Genomic DNA, 15,717 nt, shown 5'->3' with positions numbered 1-15,717 from the left:
TGTGAAGAAGAAAAACATCAAATTGTCTTCTTTGAGCAGCTGGAATCTGTGCATGTTTTGTAATTTTGCTTGAAAAATAAGAAATGGCTAATTATCATATTATCAAAGTAAACTCAGATATATTTTCTGTCAATCAATTAATTAACCAAATGTGTTGCCCCCGTGTGCTCACTATTCAAAAATATGTTATCTAAACAAGAAAAAACTGAGATACAATACAAATTAGATGAGCTGTGTCCCAAATCCAGACTACGTACTAATTCTAAGCAGGTTTTAAGTTTAGTTTTGTTATTACAGTATACTGTTAAGAAGTTGGGACATGGTCTTATGGGAGAAAAGTAAAGGAATAAGACCTTGAAGAGTTGAATGTGTTTTAGTTGGAACATCCACATCCAAAATTCACTTTTTATTAATTCAAAATTAACCATCAAAAACTGATTCAGATACTTGCTTACTTTTCACAAAAAGAGGTCATTACTGAGGACAGAAATCATTCTGATAAAATAACTCTGACTGCCAACATAAATGGATTTATTGTCATCTTTCCTTGACAAAACACCTTAGAGACTACAAAAATCCCTGCAACATTGTGACTGTAACTGTTATTAACAAGCAGATAAGGGTTTCCAATTTGACAGACTGTATTTCTCGTAAATCTGTTGTTACATTGATGTGGTGTAATCTATTGTAACAGTGATATTTCAGAGGTGGGGATAATGTGTTGCTGTGCAGATGTTCAAAAACTCACCATTTATTAAGGTAAATCTGTAATAACAGTAGTTAAAGGTAAAATCTAATTGATCTTCTTGATCTTTCAGTGGATGAACACAGATTCAGTGCCTGGAATAAAGAGAGGTAGTCTGGCACAAACAAACACATCTCAGGATTTAAAGATGAGATAAAGATCACAGATTCTTTTCACAGGCATGAAGTTGAAGAATTGGCTTTGGTTTGTCAGCACAAGTCAAGAGCAGTCATCCTAACTAAATACTGACCTGCTAATTACATCAGTGTTGGCAATCACTATCAAAAAAAGGCCGTCCACAGGAGGACTCTGGGAATGCTTGCAATGACAGAGTATGAAACAAGAACATAAGGGTCTGCACAACCTACATTAAGACTAAAGTTGCCCTTTAAGTGCAGAAACACATCATTCATTTACAGGGTCAGAGAGCCAATTAAAAAAATAATTTAAAATGCAAACGTCTCATAACTTTACATACACACTGCCATGTTGTGTACCTTATCTGAATCAACTGTGCACTTCCCCCTATTCAGACACATTCAGATAATGTACTCAAATATTCGGTAACATACAAACCAGTGAGCGCTTCACGTAAAAAAATAAATGTTTGAGCCGAGGCTCCACGTCTTTGCCAGACTCAGCTTTCTCCTTAAGACAAACCAATGGGAGTGTCCACATACTGTAAAGGAAAGAGAACTTTGGATATGCTTTTGTTCAGAATGAAACTATTCGACTGTCTTTTCTCCCTCTTCAAGTATAGTGCATTGTTATGTATTCTGTCTCCTCACTGCTACATTCCCTCACTGGGTCATGTAGTCATCCAGGCAGCATGAACTCAGCAAGCTGCTGTGCTCTTTCTAACTCCTCTGCAAACACAATGTTTCGGGCCAGCACAACCCACAGGAGGAGGGGCAGGAAGCAGAGGGCAATGTGGCGGCCTGGGTGGGGGAAGTTGGGCTTAGAAGAGAGCAACGTTAGCCAGATTAGCCATAGCAGCAACAGCTGAAGTCCTCTGAAAAGCGGTGCTGGACATGTAGCCGGTTACTTCTTCCTGTTGTGTTGCCTCCGCGCCTGCAGCCTCTGCCGTGCTCCAGAGGGCTTTGATCCGGCTCCAATCGAGAAGGAGGGAGTCGCTGGAGACCCTGAAATAAAAAAAACACACAGAACATGTTAGGGCGGGACATTTAAATTTCTTTTAACTTCTTCATCTTAGGCGTAGTAAGCTGTGCCAGTTTCTTATCCATTTTGTGGGCGATTAAGCCAACTTCTCTAGTGTTCAGCACGTGAGCTGAGTGAATCAATTAAATTAAGGGAGCAAAATGGTGCAAAATTCAGTGGGACAGTTGAAAAAGACTTTAGATGTTGTTAAATGTTATTGTTTGATAGAGTCCGCATCTCAAGGAATCCAATAACTGACTAATACATGTGATTATAAACACTATTTAAACACAGTTTACTCTTAAAGTACGACTTCACTAAAAAAATATGAATGTGAATGTTTTGCGTTGCATGCCAATTTAAGTGATACTCCTAAAATTTAAGGAGCAGGCACCAGTGCTACTAGTAAAAAAAAAAAAATCTTAGCCCTGAACTTTTATTTTGCTGTGGATAAACACTCAAGCATGGACGAAATAGTCGTGGTTGCACAAAGCTCAGCTGGACTCAAGAATCACCACCACAATCATAAAACAGCATTAATAACTTACCAAAAGGAACAGCGTTGAAGCCTTGGACTGGAGTTCCAGGACTTCCAAAGGGAATTGGTCCTGCAGGAGCACTCTGGCCGAAGGATGGGGTAGACGTCCCTGCAGAGAAACCAGTGCACAACTTGATTAAACTAAAATAAGAACCGTGGCTAAGCCATTTAATTCTAGTTTGTTTGTTTCTGAAGCAACATTAAAATACCTTTCTAACCAAGAGAATGGTAAATGGCTCTCACTTTTCTTGTGTAAAACCAAGAATCAAAATGAGACCATGAGAAAAATCTCCCACCAGGACTTGACTTGACAGGTGTTTGGGAATCAGAGGAAAGTTCATTAGAACATGCAGGTTTTGTGTAAATAGCAAACTCTGTTGCCCCAGAATTGTCTGTCTGCAAATGTCCGACTATGTCAAGATTCGATAACCGAAAGCCAAAATTGTGTTTGTGGCTTGTTTAGACATCTCACTATAGAAATCCTCTGTAAAATATTAAATGGCAAACAAAACAGTTGTCATCATTTCTTACCAAAAGCTGGTTTGTCAGTAGCAGCAGCTCCAAAGTTGAAGCCTCCCATCTGTGGTGCAGGATTATTGGCGACTGGTGTTCCAAACTGGGGGCATGGCATACCAGCACCAAAGTTAAATCCACCAGGTGCTGGCTGAGCAGGGCCGGAGGGAGCCGGCTGAGGAGCCGCACTGCCGAATGTGAAGGTGGCTGAGGAGGAGCTCTGAGTCTGAGTTGCAGCACCAAAGTTTGGCACAGCTGAGGGTGCAGCTGACGGAGCGGTGGTGCCACCGAAAGCAAAACCTGTGGAGCTGGCTCCAAATGCTGGTTTTGCTGTGGTCCCAAAGCTGGAAGTTGAGGTGACAGCAGCTGCCCCAAAAGGGAAAGGGCCCGGGGCTGGGTTAGAGGCAGGAGTGGCTGATGCTCCACCGCCTCCAAAGGTGAAGGGTTTTGCTGCTGACGAGCCGAATGTTGACTGAGCTGTTGGCGCTGGTGCTGCAGACGAGCCAAAGGTTGACTGAGCTGTTGGCGCCGATGTGGCAGATGAGCCAAATGTTGACTGAGCTGTTGGCGCCGGTGCTGCAGACGAGCCAAAGGTTGACTGAGCTGTTGGCGCCGGTGCTGCCAATGAGCCGAATGTTGACTGAGCGGTTGGTGCCGGTGCTGCTGACGAGCCGAATGTTGACTGAGCTGTTGGTGCCGGTGCTGCCGACGAGCCGAATGTTGACTGAGCTGTTGGTGCCGGTGCTGCAGATGAGCCGAAGGTTGACTGTGCAGCTGGCGCTGGAAATGATGACTTTCCAAAGGAGAAAGTAGACTGGGTGGTGGCGGCAGCAGTGGTGGAGGCTGTGCTGGCCATGGCAAAGCCTCCAAATGACGCAGTGGTTGTGTTCTGGCTGGGTGCTGCCTGGCTGAAGGCGAACATCTTCTGGCTGGCTGCTTGAGGGTCTAGCTGTGTGGCACCAAATGTGAATGCGCCGTTGCTGGAGGTTGTGGTAGCAGCAGCGGGAGCAGCAGCAGCGGGAGGAGCTGCAGCTGACGTAGTGGTGGTAGCAGCTCCAAACTGAAATGTGCTCCCTGTATTAGGGGCCTGCACTGTGGCTGAGCTGGTACTTGTTGAGGATGGTGCTGACCAGTTTCCAAAGAGGGATGTCACAGCTGGCTGGGCTGTGGGCTGCATGGCGGTGATGGAACCAGTGGATGCTGTGGTCATACCAGGATAGGCAGGTGGAGCAACTGTGGTGCTGCCTGTGGATCCAAAGAGTGAGGGTGCACTAATTGAAGAAGCTGTAGAGGTGGGGTTGGTGGTTGTGCTGGATGGACGCTGTGCAAAGGCAGCAGCTACAGTGGCGTCTCCGAAAATGGACTTGAAATTTTGGACAGAGGGTTTGCTCTCTGGGGTTGATGTAGCTGAAGAGGTGGTGGTGGTGACAGCAAAGATGGGCTTGAACCCTGAAGCCAGCAGAGGGTTGGTGTTACCGACTGATCCTGAAATGCTGGATGGGGCAGTAGCAGTAGCAGTGACCAGGTTAGAGGCTGAAGAAGCAGTGGGGGTGCTGATCTGGCTCGGCAGTCCGAACAGACCTGCTCCTGCTACAGGTGTAGTGCTGCTGGGAGCTTTGGAGACCTGACTCAGCACCTGAGTGAAGGCAGAGGGCTGCTCCATCCCAGCAGAGGAGGACTGAGGCTGGGCTGCAGGGGGGAGCTGTGGGGCCACTGTGGTTGAAATCTTCAGGGTTAAGCCGCTTGGTTGTTCCAGTGTGGTTGATGCAGACACTACAGACACAACAAGCCAGTTATGGAGAGAAAAACATGTCAGAATCAAAGAAGAATGTGGATGGTCAAAACATGTTATGAGATATTTGGGACATTCTGGATGTAAGATATATAAAATGTGACACAGACTGACAATTATGTGAGTTCGATGTTTTTTTTTTAAATCTGTTTGTTTATAATATAAATTAGGAAAGAGAAAGATTATTCTGTAGTAAAAAATCTTGGGTGTAAACGTGATTTTAAAAATGCCATTTGCAATTCTGTAGTTTGACCACTTCCGTTTTAAAATGAATTATTGTGGCACATAATTTTCAGCTCATGTGTGTTGTCTTCACATTTCATTAAGGGAAGCACATATGTGTGTCTAATGTTGGACAGTGCTGTAACAATTAAATCACTCTCAAAACTTTGTGAAGGAAAGTGATGACCCGTAAGTACTGTGAAACAAAAGCCTAGTGCTCATCTTTCTATCAGAGACATCTCAGTTAGAGAACATTTTCTGGAAATGAATGTAAGACTTCAGAACTTCCTGTGGAAATATCTTCAATTCAGTGGTCGTACCTGTAGTCGTGTTGGCAGCAGGTGCGGAGCTAGCAGGAATGCTGCTCTTCATTTTCAGAGCCTCCAGCAGCGGGTTGGAGGCTGCAGGTGCTGCAGGCGCTGTGCTGACACTGCTGCCTGGGCTGGGGTCCAGGTTGATGACTGGAATAACTGAGCTGGAGGACGTGGGCAGAGGAGCTGCTAGAAGGCTGCTCAGGGTGGTGGTGGAGCTGGTAGAGGAAGGAGGCTGGGTGGACGAGGTGGCTGGGGGAGAGACAGACTTCTCTGGCTCTGGAGCTAAAAGAGGGAAAATTAACAGAATGTCTAGAGGTCAGGGTCGAGGCTTATCCAGGCAACAGCTACATGAGACTAGTCGAGTCTAATTGTCCTGACACTCTACCTAAAAGGAGCAGTCACTCCAACACCATCTCAGAAACGAGCAGAAATGGAAATCTCATCTAATTTTTAGAAGCATAAATCTATTATGAAGTTTGAACACTCCAGGAAGATGACTCAACAGGAAAGGTTCTCAGCTGAATCTGTGGATTTACCTTGTTCACACATATGGTCTCACACTGGCAGGCTGCCTCTTTCCTCTAATGCTCAGCTCAGACTGGACAGTTATTTTCTCATGTTGCCACTTTTTAAATTCCCTAACGATGCGTTTCCATGTCCCAGTCGTGTGTTAAGCTTCTATCAGAATGGGAATGTACACAGATTTGCAGAAAGCTGAACATTTCTTAATTTGACTTTTGAGTCTTGAGTTGCGGTGGGCAACAGCAGGATATTTTTCAAAGGTTTAATTAACAATAAATGGCAGCCTGTCACTCTGACAATGTTTGAGTCAGTACGTGTGAGTGGAGTGCAACAGCAGAGCATGAATCAAACAGTAGGGTTGGGCCAATTAAATAAATGTCAAGCCAGATTAATATTAGGTTTAATACCTGACCAGACCGGTAATTTCAAAGTAGCTGTCACACATGACTCAGCTGCTGCCAAGAGCAACATAAGGAGAGTCCATGAATGACAGCAGCACTACAGTCCATCATGTCGTTGTGACACATCATGTTTTTATGTCCCACAACAATTTCGACTTTCCATGTTCTAAAGATTAACATCAAAATAATAAATAAAATAAGATTTCAGCAAGTAGTATTTAAGCGAGTAAAACTGGAGAAAAGACCACTACGTATGTGAGTAAGCAAGTCAATGAGTTTTCTGCAACACATTCCTGCAAATGTTACACAATAAAAGCCTTGTTAAGAGGTGTTAGAGGGCTTTTTATTTGTAACAGATACAGGAAGTGTTGAGTTTGTATTCATAGCATTAAACACCGACTTTAAGGGCATACAGGAGCAGCGATTCAAAAGGAGGCCTCTCACTGAAGGGTACAAAATCAGCATGCAGTGCTAGTTAGCTGCAGCATAACCTGCATCAACTCGTATTTAGTAGTATAGTGGCACTGTGTGCACAACTCAAAACTCCAATACAACAAAACAAGACATAAGCACCACACCACCAATAGAACTGAGCTAATCGGCTATTCTGGGGCTCCTGCTAACTGGCCACATGCTGCTAGTTCTCTCCACCCTATAACTGCTGGTTAAGTCAGCTGGCACAAATTCAAACCGGTTGAAGCTCATAGACCTGGAAACCTACCCAAACTTATCGAACAGTGTAGAAGTTAAATAGAAGACGAGTTATATTGTTTAATGGCTGCTTCTGCTCACCAGGTGTCTCCAGGACCTTCTGGATCTTACTGATGGCAGCCTTTTTCTCTTCATCCAGGTCCTTCACAGTGATGGTGTAGCCCAGCTCTGGAGGCGGGGGCTGCAAATCAACAAACAGAGATGGTAATTTAGAGTGATCGACTATATGAACAAGGGCATCTGGGAGCGTGAAGTCTGATAATGTGGCACTCCTTACCAGAGAGATCTGATCGTCCCGGTGGCTGGACACCAGCTGGATCTTTCGTTTCCTCTTCCCACCACTACCAGTAGAGTCTGTTGAGGTAGTGACTGGGACCCTGGGGACTGGCGTCAGTTTGGCTGCAACATCATCACATAATGAACAGTTAATCTAAATCAGACTATTTGGACTCAATTTGTTTTATTTACAATATTGTAATTCGTTTTTAAGATAAAACATATCAGTCTTTTACAGGGATAAAATGTTGAAGTCTGGACATATTTCCATTATTGTTCTTGGTGTTCTTTTACAGTTAGATCCCGCCTTCAATCATCAGATCTGTTGTCATGATGAAGTTGTGGAAGGTTTTTGCACTGATCTGATCCGCTGGATCAGCATTAAATACTGACTCTGTTGAGTGGATTAAGCATCAGCATCTACTGTGCAAATACCAACCCTGAACTATCAGCCAGGTGTGAAGTAGTTCCTTCATTTTTGTCTTTATAAAATTCAGTTATTCTGCCGCCAGCTACATTCATTCAGTCACAGTGCCACAGTCAAATCCCTGTCCTCATGTTATCTAACGTAAAAACAAATTAGAAGTTAGAGCAATGACCATAAACCATCTGTGGTCCACATCTGTCTGTATACTTTGTTTTTGTGCCATTAAGTTTTTTGTTTTTCTACAGCCACTGGAGATTAATGAGACTTACAAGTAACAGGTGCCTTTTCAGATGCTGCCTGGTCTGACCTCACCGAGGATGCTGAGCTGGGAGACTGCCCGTCGTCCTCTCTGGTAATGAAACCACAAGTTAAAAACTGTATCATTAAAATAAATATGGACGATGAGCAGGAAACCAGTGGAGACATACCTGAGTCTTTTTGATGCTCCTTCTGGAGTCTGAGATCGAGATGATCCAGGGCTGGACAGAGGGGAGCTGGCTGCTGACCGTTTCTTCCACTGTGACAGTAAACATGGAGATTAAGCTTAAAACCTCTACTTGATCTCTGCTGAGACATGTACGGTGCACTGCTCATGCAGTAGGTAAGTGTCACCTGGCTGATGCCTAGTGTAGAGCTGTAGGAGCTGAAGATAGGGTTTCTTGTGCTCCCTGGGGTTCCTCTTGGGGCATGGGCACCACTGGCAGAACTGATGGAGGACGTGCGAGACCTCTTCATGATAGACTCCTCCGCCAATGAAGTCATCCCTCTTTTCAGGCTTCCTGGCCTAAAGAATGGAAAAGGAAAGCATTTAGACAGCCGCCCTACACTGAGCATCATAGAATCAATTACAGTCAGTAAAACTCAAAGACAAGTTTTAACAATGTAATGAATAACAGAGCAGAACACAAAGTTAAACTCACTTAGGGACCAGCTGTGATGGTGTTCCATTTGGTAAAAGAGGCCCAAAAGCAGAATGTGCACTACCACCACTGTCGTTACGCCTTGGGAAATGAAAATGGATTATAAACATGCATAACACTTAACACATAACTGACTAGGTGAATGAACCAAATAATGCTCTTACGTCTTGTTTTGTGCTACAAGAGAAAAGCTGAAAAAATATCTAAAGCCTTTTTCAGACATGGAATGTGTGGCTTTATCTATCTGTTAAATTGATGCGTTTCCCCATTCAGACGCACGTGTCTTTAACGTTAATGTTCCCAAAGGCTTCAGTCAGACATGACAGCACAATTTCAAAGAGAGCCAGCATGAGATTCACTAATATATGCAAAGTATATTGGATATTCGTTATTCAGTTCAGTTGATTTAATTCAGTTGAGCCAGGTACCTTCTTTTACTTCTCTGCTCAGTTATGAAGCTTCTGTCGTCATCCTCCACGTCTCTCTTGCGGCTTTCCTTCAAAACCTTGAGGACACTTTCCCTGGAGCAGGGGTCTACAGGGGCCCTGGGGAGCCTTGCAGCACTAAAGTGGTCAAAACTAAAAACAGAACAGGTTACAATTGGTGAGTGTTAACACTCCAAACAGCAAAGATACAGTTGAGCACAACCCACGAACCAGGATTTTACTGAGCTTGACCTGAGAAAGTGATTAAAACGACCTGTCAACGGTCGAGATAAACTCTTAGGTGTGGAGGTAATTACTTATAGTGAACATCACGTCAACCGTTAATGTTGTTAAAGTTACGTTACTGTTACTTCTAAAGGGCTACAAATACATTATTTTCATAGTCAAATATCTATTAATATTTTATTGATTAATTAATTAATCCTTTAGTCAAATAATGCCAGATAAGTTTGAAAAATACTTGTTTTGTGTGACCAACAGTTTCAGAAGAAGAGAAAGATGGCAAATGATCACAGCGGTTGCATAATTATAACAGCCACACAGCCATAAAAAACATGATGACTACAAAGATAAATATGACTCAAGCTGATTCAATGATTTTATACAATGTGTGCGATTTATTTCTATATATATATGTTATAAAAACTCATAAAAACACAGGCATGATGGCAGGCTAAGTGTGTGTAAATGTAGAGACCTGGGCGTGCTGTGGTGGTCGGGCCGGGCGATCTTCACAGTGACGGGGCTCAGGACAGCCGGAGAGTTGCGAGGACTCAGGACATTTTTCTTCCTGAAGCCGTCCCAATTGACAGGAGGTAGAACTCCCACTGATGAGGCACCCGGCTGCTGCAGGGGGTAGTGACGCTGGGGGGTGATGGTGAACCTGCCCACTGTGCCCAGTGGCTCCCTGAGGAGAAAAAACAATATGATGCAAGGATAGATACACGTACTTGCCTCCAATTAGTAATAAACAGCCAAGATTAAGATCACACATCTACATCATTCAGAGCCTCATTTGTGACATCAGCCCTCTGTAGCCTTACCTACAAAACCCTGAGGAGGTAAAGCAAAAGTGCAAAGCTTAATTTTTTTACTAACCCTAACCCTGTTATCCAGCACATGGTTGCGTCTTAGATACTTGTGTGATGCCAAAGATGTCTATTGTCTGATCGCAATGATCAAAAGTTTGCCTGGGCTGAAAACAACTTTTCCATTTAGTCTATGGAAATATTTGGTTCAAACGCTGTTTTTTGCCACAGGTATACAGTTTATCTCTGCAGGCAGGCAGTAGACATCTTTCAGATCACATAAAGATCCCTTGAAACTAAAATCAGCTGCTGGATTATATTTCGAAAACAAACATAGGGAAGAGTATGAGACCAAAACACAGAGTAAAATGCAGAGGGGATACATGACACAAATTGCCAGTTGTGCATGTTTGTATTACTCCTTACAGTGGCCTCAAAGGACCAATATACCCGGTAGTATCAGCAGTTTACAAAAACAAGCTAGACCTTTTCTGGGGCTATCAGTGGCATTCTGGGAAACAGAAAAGTTAAGCTATTAACTAAAATTAGTGATATAGTTGCCTCTTTTTCTGGGGTCAGATCAAATTCAAGCCAAATTCCCATTAAGTATAATGTTCAGAACTTGATAGTTACTTTTTCTAAATGTATGATGTACAATACCTTGCCATAACGTTAGTAGTAGAAGTTATTATAGTTTTCCTCATTTAATCGTGCCGACAATGATCTTTCCAAAGGCTCAGGAGTTAATAATTAAAACCCGCCAAGAAATTGAACCTTTATCTTCTTCGCCACTGACGGTAACGCGCCGCCTCCAAACACACTGAGCGCTTGCGTTGGTAGTTGTAGCGTGATTTTATTATGAACGTACCCAGCAAATGACAGCCTCCTGTTCGGTGTACAGACAGCATGGTTGGGTCTGGATAGTTTTTCCCGCAGCTGCTCTCGGGGATTTCTCCCTGCTCTCGGCCTCCCAGGGTCGGCGGATGGACTTTCGGGCTTCCCGATGTAACTCCCCATGAGGAAATCCCGAGGGCTGAAAAGAAAAGAGTCACTTTCCAAGGTTTCCCTCCGATAAATCCCAGGTTCAACGAACCTTTCTCTTAAGTGTCCCTCTGACTCCCGGAGTCCGGGGTTTTTGTTTCTGCTACTCTTGGTTTTCCCCCGTGCGGCCACCGACACGCCGGTAAGCCCCCAGCCCACCAACCACCGCCGGAGAACGGCGGGGACGTTCAGCCCAGCCCGCGGATTCAGGCCTAACCTGGCGGGAAGCGGTTCTCCGCTGTGATAGTAACACAGAATACAACAAACTGCAATAATTAAAGTCGCGTAAAGAAAAGTGGGAATATAATAGAAAGCAAAACTAACTATGCCTAAAGCAGAGAGAAGCGCTAAATGTTTCTCTCTAGGTGACATGGCGGCAGCGCGCCGCCGGAGGACTCTCATATCCCATCATGCTGTTGGTCTTGTCTCTTCTTCTTCTGTGGAATTAAAGCGCTCGGCGTTTTGGTGCACCAGCGCCCCCTAGCGGGCTGGAGTTTGTGTCGCATTAATTTAACAGTTTCCACAAAATGTATTAACAATATTCAGTGGTAAAATGTGGCTGCAGAGGTACGCCAGTACTTTTTTAGGTATTTTTATTTTACTCAAGAATTTTATTTTTTACATACTTCAACAACAATATACTCATCTGACAGCTGTATTTGGTCACTTCTACCTGCTATGTTCATGCATCACTAATATTTAATTAAATAATGAAATATGTTATAACAAAACATGGTACCAGCCTGCTGTATATTGAGTATGCAATTGCATGTTTTAAATAATATAATGACCACAAAATACGGTGGCCTTGAGGGTCACATCACAACAAAATTTCAGAAAGCACAATATTTCAGAAAACACAAATATTGCGTTGTGTTTTGACCCTCAGGGCCACCGTAACCACAGGACTGAAGCTTGATCTTTATGTTACATGATATCAACCAAGCTAATTCCATTTGATGAATGAAGACTGTGAAGTTTGACCCTCAAGAGTTGAAAGATCCAGGAAAAGCCAGTAAGTAAGTGGACCTTTGAGATAATATTATTTCACCAACCTACTATTTCATTTGCCTTTAAATGACCATGGATAATTGGGTTCAGCAGGACACTTCAGGGTTTTTATTTTTGAAATATTATTTAAACACAACATCAAACATTTCATAATGCAACACAGATTTAAAGGCATATTATAAGAAAACAGAGCAAATCTTTTATATATGACAGAACAACAGAAATTCTGGCAGCCCTGAGATTAATATTCAAGATGTATGATTGTATTTTATCAAGGAATATCAAAATCTCTTTAAGTTGCTCATTATGATGTTATTGTACAAGAAAGAACTGTTTGTTTAGCCAACATTTTCTAAAACATATCTTCTTGTTCTTTTGTTGTGCTCCTGTCTTTTGCACTGAGCCGCGACATTTGGACTTCAAAGATCTTGTCAAATGCACTGTAGTCCACACGAAAAGCCCCTTTCTCCAAGGAGATACACGACTCAAATCGGTGGCCCCAGAGGACCTCATCCTCGGTATAGGATGTCCTTGCCTGACATGTCATACCTGCAACACAACAAAGCATCATGTAAATGTTACAATCAGCAGCATTCATATCAGGAGAAATGTATTGTAACACACTTTTAATTGTCTTTGTCCACTTTAAAGCAAATTCATTTCAAATAGGACATTTTCTCTGTATTTCTGGCTTTCCATCCACAGCTGAACAACATTTTCAGCCAATAAGAACAGAACTTTTCAAAGAATACTCTTTGGTCTTGTTTGGCAGTATTGCTTAGAAAAACTAAGCTTTTCAAGAACATTTACTTAAGATACTTTCAGACTTCACAAAGTTTATGAAGTTTCTCCTCACACAAAGTTTGCTGCCTGCTGTAGCACAAAACCTCTGTCAATTATTGTGAATTATAGTTAATAACTATTAGATACATGTTATCCTGGCCATTCAATTAATACAAAAAACATTAATGCAGCGCATCATTTAATATGACATCATTATATAGACTGACCCTTCATCACCCCCCAACTTTGACTGACTTCCCATGTCCCTGATTGTACAGAAAAAGTAAGTAATGTGATATGATTAACATGGCAAGTTTAGCTTGCAAATATATATGTTTATGATTAGTTAGCTAAGCCTGCCATAATTTTCATGTTTATTGGCCTTGTGGCTCAAGTCATTTGGTCCGAGTCAAGGCAAGTCAAGTCCCTTCCCCTCCCAAAGAGATGAACAACTCGTTTCACGTCGAGCTTCCTCAGGGTTACTCATTAGCAGTGAGGTTTTGATCAATCCTGAACTCTACATTTAGCACCCTGTCTGCAGGAATAAAGTCTACATTAATTTACTGTCATTTAAATCTCTTACTGTTTGTGTTTTCAGAGCACTGCCTGAGTAGAAAACAGTAATCCAACTGAGGGTCCCAGTGTAGCATCCCAGAAATTACCATTAGCTTTGGTTAGCAGTTAGCATCGAGACCTGCTATCCCAGTCATGCAAAACAAAGACATGTCAAGGACAGCAGCTGTGTTGTGTGTTTGTGATCGGAGAGAGTCAGAGTAGCTAGAAGAGACCTGTATCCTGAAGATGAAGCATGAAGCCATGGTCTTTCCATCCAACCACACCTCTTACTTGATGCATCATTTGGCAACTCTTTTTTCGAGGACCTCAAAATGCATATTTTTAAAGCTGCTCAGTTTGAGGACAGCACAAAACTTAAAAATACATCTACAAACCTGATGCTTCCACGATGCCCTCCAGGATGACAATGATCTCAAAGGTCTCCCTCTTCAGACGCTCGGACCCCACCTCCCAGAAGGGGCTGCTGTCATTGATGTAATGGGTAATGGTCTGGGGCTCCACCAGGAGCAGCCTGTCTCCCCCAGTGTCGTAGCCCAGATTGATTTCTGATTGCTCCAGCGGGATGAACTCGCCCTCCTTGGTCTGCCTGGACTTAATCAGCTTGGCCCGGATCTTGGCGTCCACCATGTGGCTCGCTCTCAGGTCCCCAATGCGGAAGAGCATGCACAACTTCTCATCACGCTCACAAATGACACAGTGCTTGCTGAAGATCAGAGTCTGGGCCCTCTGCTGTGGCCGGGAGATTTTAACAAACATGCAGCCCACCATCAGAGCATCGATAATGGAGCCGAGGATGGACTGGACCATCAGGATAATGGTTCCCTCAGGGCAGTTAGCTGTCACCATCCTGGAGCCGTACCCAATGGTCCTCTGGCTCTCTAATGACAGCAGCAGGGCTGAAAGAAAGCTGTCCACATTTTGAAAGCATGCCTTCCATTTTGGATCATCAACGTGTGCAATGTCGTCACGCAACCAGGCACCAAAGAAGTAGATTCCACCAAAGACCACCCATGTGAGAATGTAGCACATAGTGAAGACAAGAAGGAACCAGCGATACTTGAGGTCCACTAATGTGGTGAAGATATCAGAGAGAAAGCGACTCTTGTCTGTGATTGGTCCAAGGTTGACCCTGCACTTGCCATCCTTGGTAACATAACGCTGGCGCTGATTGCTGGCAGCGACATGCAGCAAGTCCCCATCACCCAACAGCTTACAGCGCTTCCTGTGACTCTTTGCAACATGCAGCTTCTCTAATGCAGAGACGGGAGCATTGCTGCTGCCAGTGGAGCCTCTCGATTGCCACCTGGAGCTGAAACGTTTGAGGTGTCTGCTGCGATGCGAACGCTGAGGTTTTGGGTTCTCTTCCACTGGTTCCAGAGGTGGTACTTGGATTGTTTGCTGCTGGGGGGGCTCTTGCTTAGCCAAAGTCAGAGCCGGAGAGGACTCGCTCCAGGGACCGTGGGACCGGGAGGGAGAGGCCTCCTGAGTGTGTGGGAGTGGTGAGCCGTTGTTCAAACTGTTGATGAGAGAGGTTCTTTCTGTCATTGTGGAACCATTAATTGATTCAGTTGTAACCTGAAATAAAGGAAAATATTCAGGGAATGCAAAAGTGTGAAAACCACCAAATAAACAACAAGTAGATTCATAACTGAGTCCTATTGAAGGCTGTCTAATTCTAACGATCACATCACGTCATCATCAACATATTTTTGAGTGTAGGGGGACTTTAACATAGAGAGCTGTACCTTGTAAGTGTAAGGGACTGACTCTTGCTGCGGTCGGGGCAGGTATGCCAGCAGATGTTTAGCAGTAAGAGTCTGCGTTGGGGGAATGGAGTTCCTGCGAGGCTCGATCCCGACGGTGCTCCTGATGTGACCGCTGCGGTGAACGTTTGGTAGCGTCTCTCTGCTGCACGTCACAGTGGAGATCATTGCTGAGGTCCTCAAGATGTTGATTAACCTTCCAGCCTGGCTTCTGTTTGGGCAATAGAATTAAATCAAAACAAATATTTCAGTTTTCAACAGCAGCTACAGAGTCACAAGGCAACCAAATCTCTTTTGTTTTGCTGCTTGGGTTTGTGGAAATGGAGAAAAATACAGTGATGATCATTAAGAAATTGGTGACGGCACTGAACTTCTTATTTATATTCTGCTGCCCTTCAAAGAAAAAAACCCTGAGATACATCTGTGTATCAGCCCAAGCTGTGACGTTGAGTGATGATGTTCCCAAAGCAAATATTACTTTACTTCCTTATTAGTATAGCATGAGGTTTCATCAGTCTGAAGTGGGCTGA

General features: G+C 43.7%; 2 protein-coding genes across 2 annotated transcripts; both read right to left on the bottom strand.

Annotated features, from left to right (window-relative positions):
* Window positions 1-367: 367 nt before the first annotated feature.
* pom121 (POM121 transmembrane nucleoporin) lies at window positions 368-11,516 on the bottom strand. The gene is made up of 13 exons (XM_073479513.1): window positions 10,882-11,516; window positions 9,683-9,892; window positions 8,968-9,117; window positions 8,540-8,620; window positions 8,232-8,403; window positions 8,048-8,136; window positions 7,889-7,968; window positions 7,194-7,315; window positions 6,998-7,097; window positions 5,289-5,564; window positions 2,973-4,727; window positions 2,452-2,550; window positions 368-1,887 (listed from the first exon to the last, which is right to left on the bottom strand). The coding sequence occupies exons 1-13, from the start codon at window positions 11,454-11,456 to the stop codon at window positions 1,787-1,789; spliced, it is 3,810 nt and encodes a 1,269-aa protein (XP_073335614.1). The 5' UTR covers window positions 11,457-11,516; the 3' UTR covers window positions 368-1,786.
* A 901-nt stretch (window positions 11,517-12,417) lies between these two features.
* On the bottom strand, window positions 12,418-15,355 carry LOC141006658 (G protein-activated inward rectifier potassium channel 3-like). Its single transcript, XM_073478884.1, has 3 exons — window positions 15,170-15,355; window positions 13,799-14,999; window positions 12,418-12,614 (listed from the first exon to the last, which is right to left on the bottom strand). Exons 1-3 carry the CDS (start codon window positions 15,353-15,355, stop codon window positions 12,418-12,420), a joined length of 1,584 nt encoding a protein of 527 aa, XP_073334985.1.
* Between the last annotated feature and the right edge of the window lie 362 nt (window positions 15,356-15,717).

The sequence above is a fragment of the Pagrus major genome, chromosome 13 (assembly GCF_040436345.1).
Source record: "Pagrus major chromosome 13, Pma_NU_1.0".
Lineage (NCBI taxonomy): Eukaryota > Metazoa > Chordata > Actinopteri > Spariformes > Sparidae > Pagrus > Pagrus major.
This window is presented reverse-complemented; position numbering and strand designations above follow the sequence as displayed.

Bases quoted from the DNA above. Each gene is read 5' to 3' on its own strand.
- pom121 (XM_073479513.1), bottom strand. From the start codon at position 11,456: ATGAGAGTCCTCCGGCGGCGCGCTGCCGCCATGTCACCTAGAGAGAAA. The intron at 8,404-8,539 runs GTGAGTTTAACT...TCCATTCTTTAG, and splicing joins CCATCACAGCTGGTCCCTAA to GCCAGGAAGCCTGAAAAGAG. The intron at 8,137-8,231 runs GTGACACTTACC...TTACTGTCACAG, and splicing joins CTACACTAGGCATCAGCCAG to TGGAAGAAACGGTCAGCAGC.
- LOC141006658 (XM_073478884.1), bottom strand. From the start codon at position 15,355: ATGATCTCCACTGTGACGTGCAGCAGAGAGACGCTACCAAACGTTCAC. The intron at 15,000-15,169 runs GTACAGCTCTCT...CCTTTATTTCAG, and splicing joins CAGTCCCTTACACTTACAAG to GTTACAACTGAATCAATTAA. The intron at 12,615-13,798 runs GTTTGTAGATGT...GTTGTGTTGCAG, and splicing joins GGGCATCGTGGAAGCATCAG to GTATGACATGTCAGGCAAGG.